General features: G+C 48.1%; 1 protein-coding gene across 1 annotated transcript in view; it reads right to left on the bottom strand.

Moving 5' to 3' along the window:
- PTPRN2 (protein tyrosine phosphatase receptor type N2) overlaps positions 1-20,622 on the bottom strand; it is a 433,745-nt gene extending 413,123 nt beyond the window's left edge. Inside the window, exon 1 of the mRNA XM_039836793.1 lies at positions 20,491-20,622. Coding sequence (XP_039692727.1) covers positions 20,491-20,596 — 106 coding nt within the window. The 5' untranslated portion in view covers positions 20,597-20,622. The remainder of the gene's footprint in view (positions 1-20,490) is intronic.

Here is a 20,622-nt window from a genome sequence, read left to right as displayed (position 1 = left end):
CGCCTTACAGGCGACAGCTTCAACCTCAGGTCTCCCTCTCCCCGGTGCCCAGTGGATCGGCACAGAGGCCAGTGGACAAGCGTCCTCTGAGCTCTTGTGACCTCCAGTGCGAGGCTTCTGAGTTGGGGAGAGAAGCATGCAGCCCACTTCCGTCTTCCCTTTGCCTTAGACATGAAACCAACAGCTGCAACAGTAGCGAACGAAAGCCAAGTCAATGCAGCGAGCGCCAGGGCTTGTCTGTGTCAAGATACCCCTCTGCTTCCCACAAATAAAGTCAGCATTAAGTTAAAGTTCCCTATTATTAATAGTCCATTTAGCACTTAAAAGCACACCGCCCATCCTCACACAGATGCCCTGTACACTTGCTCAGAAGGCCTGAAGAAGGATGTGCTGAGTAACATACCATGAAAGTGAAGCTCTTCAATTACCACTGGCCTTAATAATTCATGAAGCGCGCGGCTTCTGTTGTACCGCCAACCTCACGGTTACACAGAGTTGGAGGCTTGCAGCAGGCAATTCGGGATTGATGATGTGATAAATGCCGCTGGGGGCCCGTGCCAGCTCCAACTCTCACGTGTGGACATAAGTACGTTAACTAAATACCAAACTGAACCCATAAAAAGGTTTCTTTATGCCAAATACAGGTCCTTCAAAGACACAGAATATCTCTCCTACCCCCCGGCATCGATGGACAGTAGAGGCTGGTAGCTCAGTACTTCCCACAGCAAATGCTCCCTGGGACAGGGAGTGGTCCTCCCAGCTGCAGAGACATCACCTCCATGGCCAAACTCTCATGCATGGAGAGTCCCGACTGCCTAAGGCAGGAAAAGATGGCGCCCGCCGGCATAGGGTGGCCTGAGAACCAAAATCCCTGCCACAAAGCAGGATGGCAGACTGGGAGCCAAAACCTGGGAGGACGGAGGGGTGGAATCAGGACTGGTCATCCAGCATTAGCTGTCCACCAGTGGCCTTTGCTAGAAGTTTGACACAAGAAAGATAGAACAGAAACGACGCAGGGTGCATCAGGAGGAAGCAAACGCATAATAAAATGGAAGTCTTATTCATACAGCAGTTTGTAAATTGGCCATGATGCTTCATAACCCGAAGTTTGGGTGAGGCGGTGCCAACTCCCAGCTGGTGCAAGCTGGAAAACAACTGGGCTGTAAAACCTTGGAAATACGACTTGATTACAACGACTACGTCTTCCAAATGGAGCTAATCACACAGCATTCAGCTGTTCCCGCGGCTCAGCTCAGCGCACCGGATGTGCACGCCTGCCTCCAACATTGGGGCGTCCTCATCAGCTTGGGCCCACATCCCTCTGAGACAGGGACAAGTGTGCCTTGGCTCGGGGGGAAGGGAGGAGAGAGGAGGGGAGGGACCACGATGCCCAGGGGACTCTAGGCCCAGTCTCAGCTTCCTTCCCCTTAAACTTTGAAAAGATGGTGAGCTCTTTGATAAAATTCCTATTTTCTAATGAATGCTCCTTTCTATTTCCAGAATGTATGTATATATTTTTAAAACCTGCCAATAGGGTCATCCTTTACACCTGGATATTTATTATAGTGGTTAAGAACTCTAGCCCTGAAGCCACAGTGCTTGAATGTATCTATGGGACACGCATCGTCACAGTTCCCACATTACAGGGCCACCGTGAGGACTGAACGAGACACATGAATAAAGGGCTAAAGGGCGCAGAGCTGGCTCTGGGACTGTTATTATCCAAATCCTTGGAGGTCCTTCCACCTCACTCTTTCACAGCCAAGATTCTATGGTATGGATACAATGATGCACTTAACCAGTCTTCCATCATGAAAAGTTACATTGTTTCTAGTATTCTAACGAAAGATAACGCAGCAATGAAAATCCTTGTGCAAACTTCTTTGCGCATTTGGACAAGCAGGTTGTACAGCAAATTCCTAGAAGTAGAATTTCAGGTCATAGAGTTGTGCACTTTGTGATAGACATGGTCAATCATCTTGTAAGAGGGCAAGGGTCACCCCATACCCTCGCTAGACCCCAATGCCCTCATTGGGCAGTCCACCACTCTGTGCAGCTTGAAGACCAACCAGGAACGTAAGCGGCACTCAGCCCCAGGGTGGCGCATCAGCAGGGAGCCAGGTGGTGGGCGCCTGCCAGGCTCCTGCCCGGGCCCTGATGCCAGCAGTCGTCCCGAGGGCCCCTGGGAGCAGCTGCCTCGAGCCCTTCACCTCCCGCTACATTCCCGATCTCCACGTAGACATGTTTTGCTTTAGTTTCACATGGCACATGCTTATTTGCAGGGCAGGTAAGAGACCATCGGGTAAGGCCCAGAGAGTGACCAGCTCGGCCAGCAGGCCATTGATCCTTCAGCCCCAAGAAAGGCTGTGTGCTAATTAGCCAGAAACACGAAGGAGAATGAAGGCCCAGATGGAGCAAAGAGAAGTTAGTGCAAACCCAAGGAGAATTAGGCCCTGGGACAAGCAGAGCCCCGCACGGTCCCGCCGTGTGCATGCTTGCTTCTTAGAGGAAGCTGCATTCGCGAGAAACTACATGAAGACCCTTGGTCCATCCCCTGTCCTTGGTGCCGCCTTTCTACAAATCATACGCAGCCCCAGGGATGCGGATGCAGCTTGGAAACCCATACTGTGGGGAGAGAGGCAAGAAGAGGACAAGCATGCACTAGGCTTCTCCTTTATACAACCATGAGGTTCCCAGGACAGTAGAGAGCCCACGAGCATGCAGCCCTGAGGACAGGATCCAACTTTACAGTGGAGGTTAACTTTCAGATTGCAGTTCATACAGGCGGTATTTGTGGCTACATGACACAGATTGTCAGAACAGCGGTAAATAAACAACTTTCAAATACAGCCGTACAGAGGGGAGTTCTGCAGACAGCCAAGACCCATGCTGGTGGCAGATGGAGCAGCCCCACCCCACCCAGCCATCTCCACCACGTGGGTCATCAGGCTCCCCCTGGACCAGCACTAAGTGGCCATGTCCACAGCAGTACAGTTTCCCTTGGAGTCCCAGCACACTGAAGGCTCTGAACTCAGATCCCTCTCGTGTGGGATCTGCGGCCAGGGTTCCACGTATTTGTCATGACTCCACACAATAAACAGAAACGATCTGACTCGAGCCTCACCACAAGCATCCCCTTAAAGGCAAGAAGACTATGGATGGAGATGCTAGTGGTTTCCCTGTCACGTGGCAGAGCCTGCTCGTCGGCCACAGTGCTAGCCTCTCCCTAAGCTCAGCGGTTTCCTCCATGAGCCATTTTCCTGCCCTTAGAAACACCCCCTAGACCACGAACAGTTGTGATGACTCTGAAGATGAACCAAATCACTCATTGGCCACAGACTGCAGGTCTTGTTCGCTCTTGGGCACGTGAGGAACATCAGAAGGATGACATCAGTGGCACTGCAGACCCCTCCCCAGGCCCACAACCCCACAGCCCACCTGCCCTGTGACCGTCGAAGGTGAAACGAGGCCTTTTTGAGCTTCCAGGTGTCCCTCCTTTAAACGTCTCCAAAGGAGGAAAGGATTTTCAGCTTCGGCATTTTCTTCTGGTGGGAAGAGGGTGGGGACAGCCCCCTCATCCTTCTCGATCTAGCTCTCCCGGTGTCACCAGTTACCTAACACTGCTATTCTTATGGCGGGTCTGTTAGCGAACACTAAAATCATGGAAGTGATCAAAAATTAAAGGAAGCTAAATGGCTTTCATCCAACTAAATGAACGAAATGTGTCTTGCACTGCACTTGCCTGCATATTTATGGTGTTTATTCCTGTCTCTGCTAAGGCAGAAAATTCCTGAGCTCATGACAGGCTGCCCTGTCACTGTGACAAACAGGCTGGTTGAGGCCAGGCCGTGTCTGAGATTGCATTTCCCACCCTCCACACAGACTCTGTTAGACATTACGCAGGCAGCATCTATTTTAGGAAGGCTTTTCATTATGGCGATGTGAAATGTCAAGGCTGAGACTCGGCGGGCTCTCCGCAGACCTGCAGACCCACTCGTTATCTGATGAACACACAAGCTCCTGCCACGAGCTGAGTGGGCTCGCCCTCCCCTCAAAGCAGGCAACCCAACATCAAAGCTAACTAACCGACCGGAAACGCAGGAGGCAGGATGGAGCCGGCGTGGACACAGCCCCCCAGGCCGGAGGCCGGAGGTGGGGGTGGCGGCTGACAGCAGTCGGACAGTGCGGGGCAGGGAACTGCCGGGAGCTCCGAAAGGAAGGGGAGAACCGGCAGGGGTCCCAGCCTGGGACCCGGGACCCAGGTGTGGGGGCAGTGTGCAGGTCGTCCTGGACGCAGGAATGACCAGTGTGCTGCCACTACGTCCATTACTGCCACAAAGACGTGCGTCAAAAAAGGGACCCCCATTTATTAAAAACGTATTTACAAACTCTATACTGTGAATATATCTACTTCAATTTCCTTATTTTACAGATGGGGAAACTGAGGTCCAGAGAAGTAGACAATCTGGTCACTCATAATATAAAAACTAATATAATATCATAACATAATATAGCATCATAATATAACAAAACCCCTTACTTTTTTCCTTGTTACTTCCAGAGACCATAGGAACATTAAATGATTCCTGCTAGAGTCCTTAATTTTGGAGAAAAACAAACATCTTTTTTTCCTTAGACTGGATTTCCTTTTGCCAACATACTGAGGAAATCGGCAAGGAAAGGTCTTCGAGTGTGGGTCTCAATCACCTGCTTGATTTATATTGCACGATATTGTGAGATTTACGACAAATCCTCTAAACGAACATTGCTGGAGCAGGTACCATTCACCCGTCACACTTCGTAGAAATAACCCTTCAACATGACGACCACAGCAAACATTGCCGTGGTATATTTGAAAGTTGCTAAGAAAGTTCTCATTACAAGGAAAAAACCTTTTTCTCTTTCTTCTTCTTTTTTGTATCTACATGAGATGATGGATGTTAAACTTACTGTAATAATTTCTAAATATATGTAAGTCATGTCACTGTGCCGTACATCTTAAACTTACACAGTGCTGTACGTCAATTATATCTCAATAAAACTTAAAGGAAAAAAGTTTTCTGAAAATAGTGGTTTCTATCTTTTTAATTTCACAGACTAGTGACATTTTTTTTCAAATTTGGGGAACTTATACCAGGTTGCCAAATGTTTATGTTTCCAATTAAAAATCCTTAAAGAAAAAAAGAACCTACCATCTGTTATCACAATCACCTCTTAAAAGAAACAATCACTAACATAAAAAAAAAAAGAATATAATCTCAGAATAGTAAAAAGCCTTTCAAAGGGAATAAATCTGACCTAATAAAAACGAGTCACTCATCGTCTCTTTGGCATTGAGGACACCATGTTTGTTCTACCCTCACCAGGTGACCAAACTCAGGGCAAATGATCCACACTGGTCACTCCCTGTGTGCATGTCCTCAAGGTGCTACACCGACCTTCGGGTTATAAATCGGCTTTGTAAGGAAGTGCGGGCTGAGTTCCCAGGGCTGGATCATCACTGAGCGACCTAGAAAGAAATTGAGTTTGGGCCTCCACAAAGCCAGGGCCCCTCCAGATGCACCTGTTCCACCTCCCTGGAGTTCGAGGACCTAACGTGACATTCCTCACTGCAGGCTGAGGCAGGCCAGACGCAGGGCGGCTTGGTAAGCTTGGGGTTCGTATGCACACCTAACCTCGCTGCCCACAAAGACATCACCTGGCCACTCACGATAAAAGGAGAAATATAATCACCCGTCCGGGAGGAGGAACGGGAAAGGCCCGTGCAACACGACGCATCTGCCATTCTTCTGCTGGAACAGCAAACAGAGCACAGCGCTTGCCCCCACCAGAAAATGCAGAGCCCAGCCCAAGGCCAGGGGAAGATGGGAGAGAAGCCCCCTTCAAACCATCAAGCAGCACCTAGCTCCAAGTGAAGTTTCCTTCCTCGAGTTAGAAAGTGTATGAAGAGCCCGATCTCCAGGGCCTGCGGTCCTCGTAGAGCAGGCGGCTTGGGCTCCCTGACACCCCATCCCCTCTGCCCTTACCCATCTCTTCTCTCACCCAAGGCCTGTGCTCCTCCGTGCTGCTCCCAGCCTGGAACCTCTCGTATCATAAACACCACCAGGGGCAGTGAACATGGGGCCCTGAGTCCAAACGAAGTTGCTAAGGAGAGGAAACACATGACTCCAGCCCTCAGACCTACCACGAACTCAGGTGCTGCCAGCTGTGGAGGGAGGGACCTCACTCACAGCCCAGACCGTGGGCCAGGAGGCATGACTTGCCCGGTGTCACACGCTGGTCTGTGCAGCCAGGACAAGAGAGCTGAGCATTCGCACCTGCCCACACCACCGCGTGTGCCAAGTCCAGACACGAGCGCTTCCTCCTCTCTCGTTCCCTCTCTGCAAACCTCACTTTGTGTTCTTCCTAGCTGTCAGTTTACGACGCAGCCGAGAGAAGACACCCAGCAGAGCGCAGAGCAGAGGGATTAACGGCCTCGCAGGCCCTGATCTCACTGCTCATCGCAAGGCTCCTAAAGATGGCGAGTCACCTTTTCAGCCACCCTACGCTGGCATATGGATGCTTGAGAAAGTGGGAGACTAATGTCAACTGTGGTTCGTGGCTAAGGAAACAATTCATAGCACAGAAGCTGAGATGTTTTCATCTTCTTTTAGCGACATACAGAAGATCTTTCGTCTCTCACCCAAGCAGCAGGCCCCAGTCGGCAAAGTCACAAAGGCCACAGACGAGGAACAAGAGGGGAGAAAGGCTGGGACACAGGACCCCCTGCCTTCCCAAACACCTGCTGCCCTCGGGCCCCCCACACGCAAGCATTTCGTGTGGTGTGTTTTCAAGCCGGACCTAACACTCCACCTAACGAGTCTTCGGTTTTTAATCAGTTCCCTATTTCATTTCACTTCATTTCATTCTGTCTGTTGCAGGGGTTGGTGGTTCTCGTTTATTTTGCATGTTGTTATTTTTAAATAAGTCCCTATTTGTCAGCACATCTAATGAAAAGTATCTATTTCTTAAGGGTCCCAAAGGTAAAAGCCAACTTCATAGGTGCTGCTTCCGTTTCCTGGCAAGAATTAGGAAACACAACAAAATAAGTATCCACGAGATCAAAACTTCAGCATTTACTCACCAATGTCTTCTCATGTGGAGACAGGTGAGAGAATCCCAAACGAATAACGGTGTGTGTGACACCGAAAATATTTCTCCAGAGTTAAGTGAATTAACTTAATAAGAATCTATTATAAAACAAGCACTAGGAATGCACAGGGAAGAGAAAGGCCCTGGTGAGCTTCTGGAGGCAGGAACAGTTCTGGAGGGCGGGGACAATGCCTCGCTTGAGTTTGCACATCCAGTGCCCGGTACAGGGCCTGGCTCACAGTAGCTGCTTGGTCCAGTGTACTGACCAGAGGTTTTTCTACCCAGGTAATTATATAATTCAGTAGAAAACCAAAACCCTTTGTTCATAGTGAGAATAGAGGAATCTGACAAAGGATAAATACCTGAATTTCTTTCAAAATGTCCTTTTGTTTCGTCCTACTCAGCGATGCAAACAACTGTAGAGCCACCTGGAAGCTGTGACGATGCTGCCTTCCTCCAGGAGAACAGCTCTTGCTTCTGTCCAGTGTCCAAGGGCCCAGGGACCCCAAATCCTTATCTAAACAGGATGAGATAGCTCGCAGCTGGGCCTCTTTCCCTTTGAGGGCTGCCCTGTCTCTGCTGAACCATTTCTCCTAGCGTGTAGCCTTCTGGGGTCCCAACTCACCTCTCAGAGGCACCAGAGACTCCTGCTCAAGGAGCAGGGTGCCCTCCCAGCCCCTCCCCAGGACTAACACCCTTATTCTCCTCTCCTGCGTCTCCACCCTATTTCTTTACTCTGATCCTGACATTTCCCACATTTTGTCCTGACTCTCGTGTGTTCTTGGCAGGCTTGTCAAATGCCTCAGTCCACCACTATTGAACACAGAACTCTATCTGGGATCTTGGTAAGGAAAGGCTGTAGATTTTGCTCTTCAGCAAACAGTGATTAAGCTGATATAAAAACAGTAGTTTTTAAATGAAGATGAGAACATGATATATGTCATTCAGCCCACTGACAATCACCAGTTTGGTAAGCTCCCAAAGAGTTCGTATTTTCTGAATGATTTACATTTTATGCCAACTAAATAAGTAAATCTCAGTCCCAGACATTGTCTAAGCTGAAGAACAGTTGTTAACCCATTTTGAATGTTCTTAGAGTAAGGATCTAAATTTCAAAGGGTTGTTCTGGAGGTTAAGTGATGCACAACGAATAGCAGCCAGAAAAAATCTAACGCGTATAGTGCAGAAATGCATCCTCTTCTTCATCTCATGCTTATAAAAATACTTGATAGGAACTGAGGGTTGTCCCAGCACAGATGCCTCATCTGATAACCAACACTCCTTTGCATTTCATCGACGTTTTATACCAACCACCAGAGAAACGGGGTGGGGCGAGAAAGGAAATCACTTCCTAGAAGTGCTGGCCGACAAGGCCAGAACAGATGTTCAGACACGGTAAAGATATTTGCAAAATAAGATTATGTTACTTGTGAAAAATAGTCACTCTTTAGTATCACTTTTGAAAACGAAGAGTCCGACCCTAAAGTAAAAAGAAGGAATTCTGGAGGACAAGGAGGCCGGCCTCCTAACTTCCTGCCCGTGCTCACTTGCACTCGCCATGGCTCTGCCCGTGCTCTCCTGGAGGACTTGCAGACCACGTGACACACAGCCCTCTTCGGGTTCTCTGTCTGGGTCGCTCTCGAGGCTTCGACATCCTCAGGTCTGAGTCTTCTTACTTAGCAGTTATTTACGAATTGATGAAACCGGACCAGGGAATCTTTTCCAGCTCAGAAACTCTCTAGGTTTATTCATTTTCTCAGCAACAACTGAGTATACATATATTGAGATACACTTACCCTTACACCGACGTAAAACTAAGCGTGTCTGATCTGTGAGCCCACCCTGCAGCCTCATCAGGCCTGTGGCAAATGGCCCCAGGAGTTCTGGTGCAGGAAGGGTGGACGACCCGCCACCGGCTCTCACGATGCACTGCAGCTCACATGCGCGGCAACGTGACTCACGGACAAGGTGGCCCATGTTAACTAAACACAGTATGGATCAGATCTGAGGGAATTCTTGCAAAGAAATCAGATTGTTTAATGAGCCAATACTTCTCCTAGTGGAAGCCCTTATTCAGACACTTCTGAGGTCAAAGGCATGGCAGTTTAATTTAATTACGCCCAACAAGAAGGCAGCCATAAAGATTAAAAGCCATCCTTCGGATTTGTTCAAATATTATCATTACTGGTGGACAGAGTTCTAAGTGCATGTCGTTCCTCGAGACAGTAGAGAATAGCTTGAAGCCATCAGGATTAAAAAGACATTTACAAACTAAGCATCTGAAACATTATTAATAATTTTAGTGAGTACAAAAAGTTTTTGTACCTTCAATAATAATATTTTAATCATTGGTAATGTTTACTCTCATTCTTTTAAATTTACTTTTTGTTTTATAGTATCAGTGCAGTAGAGCATATATATAATTTGTAAATTAGTACATATATATGTGTATATATAGTAAATAAATGCACATTTCTTTTGGAGTGGCCTTCAAACCTGCGGACCCCGCTGGTGGCGGGTGGAGAGGAGAGCAGGTGCACAGGGGACAAGGGGTGGGAGGTGTGGGTGTTAGGTCTTGTCCCCAAGGTTTGGGGACATTTCAACCAGAACAGTGATAGGCTCAGATTTTCATGGTGGTCACTCTGTCAGAGCTGGAGGAGGGTTCGAAGGGCAAGATCCCTTCTTTCCGTTACCGTTGTTGCTGCCACAGTTTAAGTTGATCTCTTCCTCTCTCGCACGTGAGCGTGGCCAGCAGCTTCTCCCTACGCCCCTGCAGCTACGCCAGGCTCCTCAGGCTCGACCCGCCTAGCACTCCAGATGATCCTCTGTGGGCGGGTGTCTGTGGTGAGGGCACCCCATGCACTGTGGGACATTCAACAGCATCCCCGCCTCCACTCTCTAGGTCCCAGTAGCACAACTCCCACCCCAGCTGGGACAACCTAACCCATCCCCAGACACTTGAATTCCCAGTTGAGACCTTTGGGTTCCATAAAGAAACTGATCACCTCTTTCTCCTCCAGGCTGCAAGTTAAAACAACCCTCCACTCTTTCTTCAGAGGGTGTATTCTTTCTTATGTTATTCATTTATTTTACATGGCAAAGCAGCATCTTTGGATATTCTGGATAATATATTTGGACATACAATATTTGGAACATGGCAACAATATATCCATATCTGGGTAGAATCTTTCAAAATGAGGCACTGATTTTGGAATTAGTATTCATTTAATCTACAATCTTGGTGAGAAGCTAATTTATGTAAGATCACCTCTCACAGTATGGAACATTCTTTTTTTCATAGTGCTTGACTTTAAATTTGCCCTAGATATCTGTTGTTCTTTCGGAGTTCCTAAGGAAAACATTTAATCATTAAACAAATGCTATATATTCTTCAATAATATCAATTTAGGCTGAACACATCATTTTTAACCTTTCTAATAGACTTCTTAATTAATGTACTGACATGTCAATAATGTAGTTTATTAGTGCCCTAAAATGGGTTTGACATCTACATTTCACTATCTCAAAACCTTTGGAGAATAAGAACAGGCATATCTACATAAACATCCAAATTTTCAGCTTGATTGCACATTTGTATCTTCCCAAAATCACTAAATCAAGATATTCTTTGAGAACTCCATGTTACTTCCCAAAGAGACAACATAGATAAAACCAGGCAGAAACTAATTTTGTTGCTAACGATTGATACTTTTTGTCCCTTACACACTTACTATATTTTTACTAACAATTTTCATCCCCAGACTGTTCTTTTGATATTTCCTTGGCCCATTCTCCTAGACATTTGCTTGTCATATGAATTCTATACGTACCAGCAATGTAATTTACACATTTCTAGTTATTTGATCTGTATTATGCAATCACATTTTTTATGACGAAGATAAATTAAAATCTAAGTTCATTATTTGTTAGGAATAGACGACTATGAAAAAATGTCATAGAAATTAGAAAATAAGTAGATCCTGCTTCTTAGGAGACTAAACTAAGTATCTAATCTTTATTCTGAAAAATAGTTTTCCCATTAAAAAAGTTTCTTTTTTCAAGTGGTCAAAGTGCTTCCTCCCACGTATACTCCCAGCAGTGAAGCCCTCCTGCAAAAGAGCGCCCCCTGGGTTTTCATTGCCCACACGCCATGTGCCCTCATGAAGTGCTTGCTTCTTGCCCCAAACAAGACAAAGGCAAACGAGAGACCCAAGGTCTGGTGTGGTCGGGAGTCACATGTGCGCTGTAAATACAGACAGTAACCAGCACGACGGGTGCAGCCTGGACACTGGGTCACCCTGCATAGGGACCCTGCCAGGCTCCTGCCAGGATTTCAGTCCAAAACTAGTTCTGCAAGAAATGAAAGTCTCTGCTCGTTTTTGCTTCTGACATCCCAGTTTCTCTGTTCCAACTCAACCATGCCACGAAGCCTTTTTTCTAAAGTATATTCCAGGTATCAGGAGTGAAATAGACATCAGGGGTTGATAACCTGGAGTTTTTGCTGGGCAAGCCCAGAGTATGTCCCCCACAGCACAAGGGCTACACATGGGGACCCCTGATTCCTACCCAACATCCCACAGGCATCTCCGAAGGGTTTTCTCTGAGGAATGACAAGCTGCGACATGAGCTAGCCACACATTACACAAGTTCACAAACAACAGCAGAATGGGGACGCAGGAATACACGTAAAGGCCGGTGGTCCGGGCAAGGCAGAGTGCACACATTTCAGCTTCTAACCGCCTCCCCCCGCCCCCGCTCGGTTCCCCGCCTCCACAAATGGCCCAGGATCTGCAGAACTCAAGGAGCCTTACAAAAGCTCCGTTTGAAAAGAAGCTCCTTGTCTTCCTTTCTCTGAGAGAGAGGCTGCTGGGGAGAAACAGGTGACTCACAGGGGAGCAAACAACAGGAACTGGCATCAGTCCAGAGCCCACAGCTCTTCCCTTAGGAACCGACACAGCCATAAGGAGGCCCGAGAGCACACAGGATTCCCACGTCCCAAACTCGCTTTTCCCAAACTCTGGTCCACGAGAATCATCCCCAAACTGCCTCAGGGGTTCAGGCAACCAGCGTAGTGCCAAGCTTGCTTTGGGGGAGCAGAGAGGGGTGACAGAGTCACGCAGACAGCAGCTGGAGGTCACAGTCCCCTCGCTGCAGAGGGGGACCGGTCCCGTCAGGCCCACACATCTGAGCAGGAGCCCAGGGCCCACGGCGAGAGGGGCCTAAGGGTCAGGCAGACGTCCGGGGGCAGTGAGACTATGGGTGAAATCTTTTCATTTCTCTTGATTTCTAATGAGTGCAAGTGTAAGCTGTAAGGATCACCTGATTGGAAAGATAAGGCAACCTCTCCGGCGGTCAACATGCTGCACTGGGACGATATCTCTGTCTTTTAATTTCTATTCTGGACACACACCACTCATTCCGCAACGCTTTCAGAAATCTCCTCAGTGTCCGGCTCTGCTGGGATTCTCTTTGCATCTGTGGTGACTGTTTCATAGACTCAAGGACCAGAACACCCTGGTGAAGCAGGTACAAGGCTGCAGAAAGGCCGGGTCCCAAGGATGGTTCCCCCCACCGGAGCTGAGCCCGGATTCCTACAGGGCTTTAATCGCATCCAGGTCTGCTCATACGACACTTAAATCCAATGTGAGTATGGTGATCTTAATCTCGGCCTATGTTTAGGCAAAGCAGGAAAAGAGACTCAAGAACTCCCGAAGCACTTTTTGGTAAAAGTGGATGAGCCTTGGCAGGACTGAGATGACTTGAGGCGGGAAGGCCAGTGGAGGGCAATGCACGCTGCCTGCCCGCCATGAAGAAACTGTGCTTTCGCTGGTATGCCTCTTCTGGTGCCACTATAAAATGTCAGCTACTTTAGAGAACATACACATCACTGAATTGGCTTCAAGCCGTATCACAGGTTAATTACTGCCTTCAGCTGGATTAAAGCCACAACCTCAAATGGAAAAAGCCTCTGCCTCCCATGGCCAATTTTATTGGCTGCTCTGTCCATTTTCAAGTTGACTGTATTGTGCTGTTGGAGTCAAAATTGACTTGCGCCATTAATATAAAGTCCTTTTCCCTTTGGAAACCAGGTCAGCCTTTTTGCTGAAAATTCTGTCCATCAAACAAACCATTTCCAAAAACATCCTTTGTACTGTATGTAGGACATTGCATCAAAAGCCAAAACCAGAGGGTGACACAGAATATGCCCGCGTCATGTGAGGGAAATTTCATTCTTTCGTCTACCAGCACGCCTCATAACAGAACACAGAGCGACTAAGATGAGCCACCCTTTGCCTGTTTGCCACTCTAAACGTCAAGCTTAGACAGAACTTAACCTTAAAAATTTCTTTTGAAAGTAATCCTTCCTTCCTCCCTTACTCGAAAGTGGGCTTTTTGTTGTAACAAGTCTGAAATGAGAGCTAACTTCTTTGGTGTTGGTATTATTACATTTTTAAAATCTGATGGAAATAAATAAATGGAACTACATCAAACTAAAGATTTTTCCCAGTGAAGGAAACCATCAACAAAACAAAAAGTCAATCTACTGAATGGGAGAAGATATTCACAAATGATACATCCAATAAGGGGTTAATATCCAAAATATACAAGGAATTCATACAACTTAACACCAAAAAATCAAACAAAATGGGCAGAGGACCTGAACAGACATTTCTCCAAAGAGTTCATACAGTTGGCCAGTGGACATATGAGAAGATGCTCGACAGTCACTCATCATCAGAGAAATGCAAATTAAAACCACAATGAGATCACCTCACACCTGTCAGAATGGCCATCATCAATAAATCAACAAATAAGTGCTGGCGAGGACATGGAGAAAAGGGACCCCTCGTGCACTGTTGGTGGGACTGTAAATTGGTGCAGCGACTATGGAAAACAGTATGGCAGTTCCTTAAAAATTTAAAAATAGAGCTACCATACAGTCCAGCAATTCTACTTCTGGATATTTATCCAAAGAAATCCAAGAACACTAATTCAAAAAGATATAAGCACCTCTATATTCACTGCAGCATTAATAGCAATAGCCAAGATATGGAAGCAATCTATATGTCCATCAAGAAATGAATGGATAAAGAAGACGTGATATATATTTATATATGTATACGCACACACACACACACACACACACACAAAATGGAATATTATCAATAAGAAAAAAAGAATGAAATCTTGCCATTTGTGATGGCATGGATGAACTTAGAGGGTATTATGCTAAGTAAAATAAGTCCGACAGAGAAAGACAAATACCATATAATTTCATTTATATGTAGAATCTAAAAAACAACAAAACAAATGAATAAACAAACCAAAACAGAAATAGACCCATAGATATAGAGAATAAGCTGATGGTTACCAAAGGGGTGTGGCTGGGGAAAAAATTTATGGAAGCAGAGAAGCATTCTGAACAGAGTGTTTATGGACATATCAAGCAGTGACTTCTACAGGGGCACTTGCATTCCTGCCATCAAGGGAAGGCTGAAGGTCTCCAAAAACTAGTCATCCATTTCCAAATATCAAAACTCCCACAGAGAGGCAAACCAGATGATTGAATCTGCCACCCAGAACAAAACCCAGCTCAGAAAAATCACTCCCCACTGCCATGGTCAAAGAGTATTTCCAAATTCTCCTGGAGCAGCCCAGAGAGCCCCAAAGAACCTAGACATTCCAAAGCTCCTCAGAGAAAGGCAGTCTGACAAGTGAGAATCATCTCTGTCGTTATGACAGTAAGAGGCAGACACCCCTGATCTTGTGGAGTCAGAGGGATGTGTTCTAACAGCGTGAAGAACCCTTCTGCTGGGACCCGCATCCTACAGAGCTAACCCTTCCCCACTCTGGGATCACCCACTGGAAAAGAACCGAGACTCTGAAGGCCAGAGACCCAAGACCCAATCCCAGCACCAGTGTCCTTCAGTGTGCTAGTTAGCCATCCCGAGCCTCGGTCTTTCCATCTGTAAAGTGGAAATAGAAATGCTCCCCTATCAAGCTTATTCTGGGGAGTACGCGTCACCACACGTAGAAAGCGTCAGGGGTTGCCTTGGCTCAGGAGATGGAGCAGGCTGTCACTACAAAGAGAGAGCATGGGCAGTGTTGGCATGATGGGACTTCTGTCACCCGTCAGTGGAATCAATACATAGAATGGTACACCAAAAGGAAAAGTCAATTCATTGTAATGATAACTTTTCATTAAATTAAAAAGAGAAAGCTCCCCAATCTGTTTCATAACTATTAGTTCAACCCCTCCCGCCCGCCAGACCCTTGAACTGCCCCACGGGAACCATTACTAGTCACCTGTGCTGAGAGGGAGTGCCCCTGCCTTTTCTGATTCACAGCGATATGACTGGAGGGAACAGATAGAAACAAAATAAGTCAAACACTCTCTTATCTACCTCCATTCAAGAGACTTAACACTAAGCGATCTTCGCAAAACCCTGCACGGCTTCCTTATTTCCTCACATCACACACGCAGTAGCCATTTTAAAGACAGATTATCACTGATGTTTCACACGTCAGCACCTCTGGGCCAAAGCTCAGTTTCTTAGACTAACATGGGAGTCACCCACTTAGCAGCACAGAAGCAGACTAACAAAATTTTCTTAATATGTGAACATAAGTGTTTCCAGGAGAACCGCACCCCTTTTCGCTTCCTGCCCTAGATATTTATTTAGTGGTTGTGGCAGAGTTGTGAGAGAGATAGCATGAATTAAAAGAAAAAACTTCCTTCTTCCTTCAGCAAACTCTGTTTCCATTCTGTTTCCAGGTAGCAGAAAAGTGCATTGACTTTTCTGCTTCTCTAGTTTTCTGGCTTCCGATCAACTAAGATTAAAAAAAATAAGTCCAGCTGGGTCTACATTTATGAAGGTCAATTTAGACTAATGTAAAAAACAGCTGCCAGGTGCTTTTATGTGGAGCAGGGTTATCTGCCATGAATTCAGCTGTTTGCTTTCTCTGGAAATGGAACATCTTGTCTGAAGAGATAAGATAGGTTCTTATTCAGCTGAGCCTCCCTGGGCCCGTGCCTACCAGGATACATCGGGATGAAAACTCTTTCTGCCCATTTCTTAAGCTTCTCCACACATAAACAAGCCTTAAACTAGCAATATTTGCACATATGCAGACACACCTTAATACCTGCCACTCAAAGCCAGAGGATTGTTTTTAGTTTTGGTCACATTAATTAAAACATCTTTTCATAAGGAAGTTTGAAATTCTAAGGTAATGCTCTAAGAGGTCTTGGTAATGGAATGCTTTCTTAATAAGACCGGGCATAATGTCAGCTCAGCTGACACCATTTCTCTTCTACACCTTGCCTCATATTCCTAACTTTCAAAAATCCAAAGAAATGTGTGTAAGTAAGTAGATCCACAAATTAGGTAATACTGCATCTAAAAAGGAGAACAAAATGAACTTGGAATGCAGAGATTATTATCACAGAAAAGAATCCCAGAGTTCACCAAAACATGCCCTGGGGTGCTGAACCCTGGGCTGCATATCTCAGACAAGCCTCAGATTCACCTGCTGCTACTGCTCTTTTTCAGGGGAAACCGGAACTCAAGTCCTCACATTTCACAGCCCAGTGACATTTCTGGCCCAGGCGCCATGATGGGCCCAATACCACCACTAAGGAAAGTAGAGAGCAGACCACTGCAAATTAAGCACACCCCCGTACCTGTTCGTGGGCTCCACTGAGGATGATTTTGGTAACTAGGTGTAAAAATAGATGGGCTTTTAAAAGAAGAGCTGTGAGATGCTGAGACACACAGCTAGCTTTGCTTGGAGAAGAAACCTGAAAACCTGTTTTATTCCCCTCACATGACTCCCAAGTCTGACATATTTAACTGCCATCTCTGGACACAGGAGATTGCCACCACACAGTTACACCCAATGCATCTGATTTCATGGGTGAGCCCATTGTCTGGTGCCTCCCTTTCCTGAAAACCCGGGGTTTTCCATGTGCCCCCTTCCTTCTGCACAGGGACATCATCAGCACCTGAGGGCAAAGGAGCCAGAGCAGGAGGAGACAACAGATAGAGAAAGGCTCAGGCCAGGGCTCTGACTCTGGGGGAGGGCAGCCTGCTCATTACCATACGACCAACAAGATGAAGGACTCCAGACCCCAAGAAGCAAAGATGGATTTGTGCCTTTGTGGCAAGGAGGATGCTTTGATTTAGAAATAAACAATCAGACCATCTAGTCCACAAAACAAGCTGACTCTTGCTCCTGCTGCTCTCTCCTTCTCGGCTCTGTGGGCTTGCTGGTGAATGAAAAACACATGTGGGCGAATCAGGGGGCAAAAACAAAGGAGGAAAATAAACACGGCCGTCTTCAAAGACATGTGCATTAGTGAGGTCTGACTTTGGATTGTCGAAGCAAAATTTGCATGAAAGGTTGACTCTGTCCCTTGGCAGAGAAAATTCATATCTCTAGCAGAAGAGATATGACTGCCCTTAAATGTGGGTCTGCCTGAGCTGGCTCACAAACTAGCCTCCCTGTAACTGAAGAGCGACTTAAAGACAAAGGGCTTACATTCACATCAGAATACGGAAAAAGTATTGAGCAACTAAACAAAAGGATGTCCTGAAATCACAGAGAAAGGCAGAGGGAAGGAGCAAAGGAAAACCTTACAGTGGGAGTAAATGAAGAGAAGCAAACCACAGAACTGTCCTGGACAGTGCTACTGGACACAGCAATGGTATTTTGGCTACAAGCAAAGCATCGCATCATTGAAAAGGGGTACCATATTCTCGCTCGCCTCAGCTCTGATAATGTGTGACAGATAATGGTACATACACTATGTGCCATAATGAAGCCTTTTGCACCAAAAAGACATGAGCACAATGGGTGATACAGGGCAGGAAGCTAAAGTGACAAAGGGGAAAGGGTGCCCTTGAAGCAAGGGAGAAGGTGGGATATCCACTGTCATTGGGATGCTGCCAGCAGCTGTTGTGGAAATAAGGGGCTGTCCTGGAGTGTGGCTCAGAGCAATGAAAATAAACTCAGACATGGTAGTTTTGTTGACCCAGAGTTTCATCAAGAGCTCTTTTATTGTCTAAATGTGGAGATGCCCCTAGCTCAAGGCAAGGCACCCAGTACAGAAAGAACTTGTCTTAGGTTTCGGTGACTTCTGACCCCTTGTTCTAACCTACAACTTAATGATGCAAGCAAGAAGCAAACACCCAGATCTCTGTGAATCGTATGTGTTCTGTAGGCCTCAACCTGAGGTTGAGTGTTAACAGCTAAATAAATAAATAGGTTACAGGTGACATGGCTGGGGCCATATCTAAGGTGTGTCTTTCATTGTGCATCATTATTTGGAACAATGTAGTTGGTGTGACTATAATCAAACAGGATCCAGATGCAGAGAGAGAAAAAGGGCAGAATACACCTTTCATGGCTGACTATGGTTCCTCCTGCACTTTCTGGAGCCTTTATGAGGATATGGCAGCAGCACTCTGGGTGAAGAGGGTACAGGGAAGAAGATAGGGTGGACAGGACACAGGGAGCTTATACAGGTAGACAAGGCTACATACTACCCAGGTTAGGTCCCAACATGGGAAGACCACACTTACGTCTTGCCATCTGTATATACTGCCAGGAAGTTCCCAGTCGTGTAAGGAATGCAGCAGTTTAAACCCATGTCCTGTAGTCCTGGAGACAGTTTTAATGATGTCAAGGTTCCTAACATTGTCTCGTATAGAGACTGCCCAGGAGGCTCCTTGGGGCTCATAATGAATGGAGGAGGAATAAGGCACCTTTTTTAATGATGTGATTCAACTTCATCTGTAGCCAAAATACCACAGCTGCACCCAGGTCAGTTAGAGGCCATCTTCTCTTCACATCCTTCCATCTTTGGGGCTTCCTTTGCTCCCTCCCTCAGCCACCTTCCCCTTCTTCCTTCCTCGGTGACTGGCAAAATGCTATGAGCTGACAATTGTAATGGAAACAGAGTGTATAGTCAAGGACCAGCCTTCTGTTCATCCCATAGAAGCTGCTTTCCCTAGAACACTGAGTGGCTGGCATCAACTGACCCTGGCTGTCCCTGACTTGTGTGTACGTGGAGGGTGGCGTCTGGCCATCTGAGTAAACAGCTCTCACATGAGGCGATAGTCTGTTTAAGCCAAAGGAAGGAGGGAACATAGCCCAGAAAAGAGGGCTGGTGCACAGCTGGGCCTTCTTCACTGGTTTCCAGGTCCTGAAGGTGGCAGAAGCCCCCAGGCCCCCAAAAGGACTCATCTGGAGAGGATGATCTGTGCGTGGAGTGACCCTCATAGTGGCCTCCAGGCAGCAGTGACTCTAACAACAGCAGCTGAGGATGTGGGGACAGGACATACCGCTCCACCCTTCCAAACACCAGCTCTCCCTCCAACTGGACGGAACTGGGCTGTGCTGCGCACCGGGTCAGGGAGTGTGCCAGGAGACAGAAAGCAAGGCAGACACTCCAGCCTGCGGGAATCGGCCATTCCCAGGAGACCGCCGCCCACTTGGCGCTGCAGTGTCTGGCTGGGACTGGGGCAGGACGCACCACTGGAGACCAGAGGGGCAAACTCAGGAAGGCAGAGCAGCCGGGGGCCCAGCCAGTCTCCTCTCCAGGCCCCTGGGCCCCTATCTGCACCGTTGTTCTCATGCCCATGACCCTATTATGTCCAGTGACCCTGACCTCGAGGCCTTGGAAACACTGGCCTTGCGGCGAATGTCCTTAGGGGCTAAGGGGAGCGCAGGGAGGCACCTGCGGGCAAACGTTCCTGTGGAACAGGCCGTTTCGGAAGGAAGGAGGCCATTCTGGGCTCACCCCGGTCCAGGGCGCTTCCCCGTCCCGCTTCCTGCCACGTCTGTCACGGGAGGAAAAAGGTCCGTCTGCGGCACGGAAGCTGGGAGGCGTCCTGGGGAAACGCAGGTGGGGGCCGCGCGGGCGGGACCGCGACCTGCCCACCGCGTCCATCCCCGCCCAGCCTCGCGCCGCCCGCCCGCGCACGCGGCACGGACACGCGGGGCGCACACACGCCGGTCGCCAAGGGTGCGGGCGGCGCGCGACCCCACGGCCCCGCGTGTCCGCGAGCCTGGGCGACCCGGGCGGGGACCGCGCGCGGGTGCGGCCGGGGGCAGGAGAGGACGGGGGCGCCAGGGACGAGGGTGGGGTGCGCCGGGACCCGGCGGCCTGGCGCCTCCAGGGAGGGCCCCCCTCGCCGCACACTCCCCCGACCCGCTTTCACTCGGACACCCCTCCCCCGTTCCCTCAGGCGCCCCTCCCCCAACGCCTCCCTTTTCCTCAGGCGCCTCTACCCCAACGCCCCTCATTCCTTCAGGCGGCCCTTCCCGCCCTGCCCCCGCCCGGCCCCCACTCACCGAGAAGCCCCGGGAGCAGCCGGGCGCGGGATGCAGGTGCGGGAGCGGCTGGCGGGCGCGGCGGCAGCAGCAGCAGCAGCAGCAGCAGCGCGAGCGGCGGCCCCATGTCGGCGGCGCTCAGTCCATGGCGGC

This window comes from Pteropus medius, unplaced genomic scaffold (assembly GCF_902729225.1).
Source record: "Pteropus medius unplaced genomic scaffold, Ma_sr-lr_union100, whole genome shotgun sequence".
Classification (NCBI taxonomy): Eukaryota; Metazoa; Chordata; class Mammalia; order Chiroptera; family Pteropodidae; genus Pteropus; species Pteropus medius.
The sequence above is the reverse complement of the archived record's forward strand: the minus strand, read 5'-3'. Positions and strand labels throughout refer to the sequence as shown.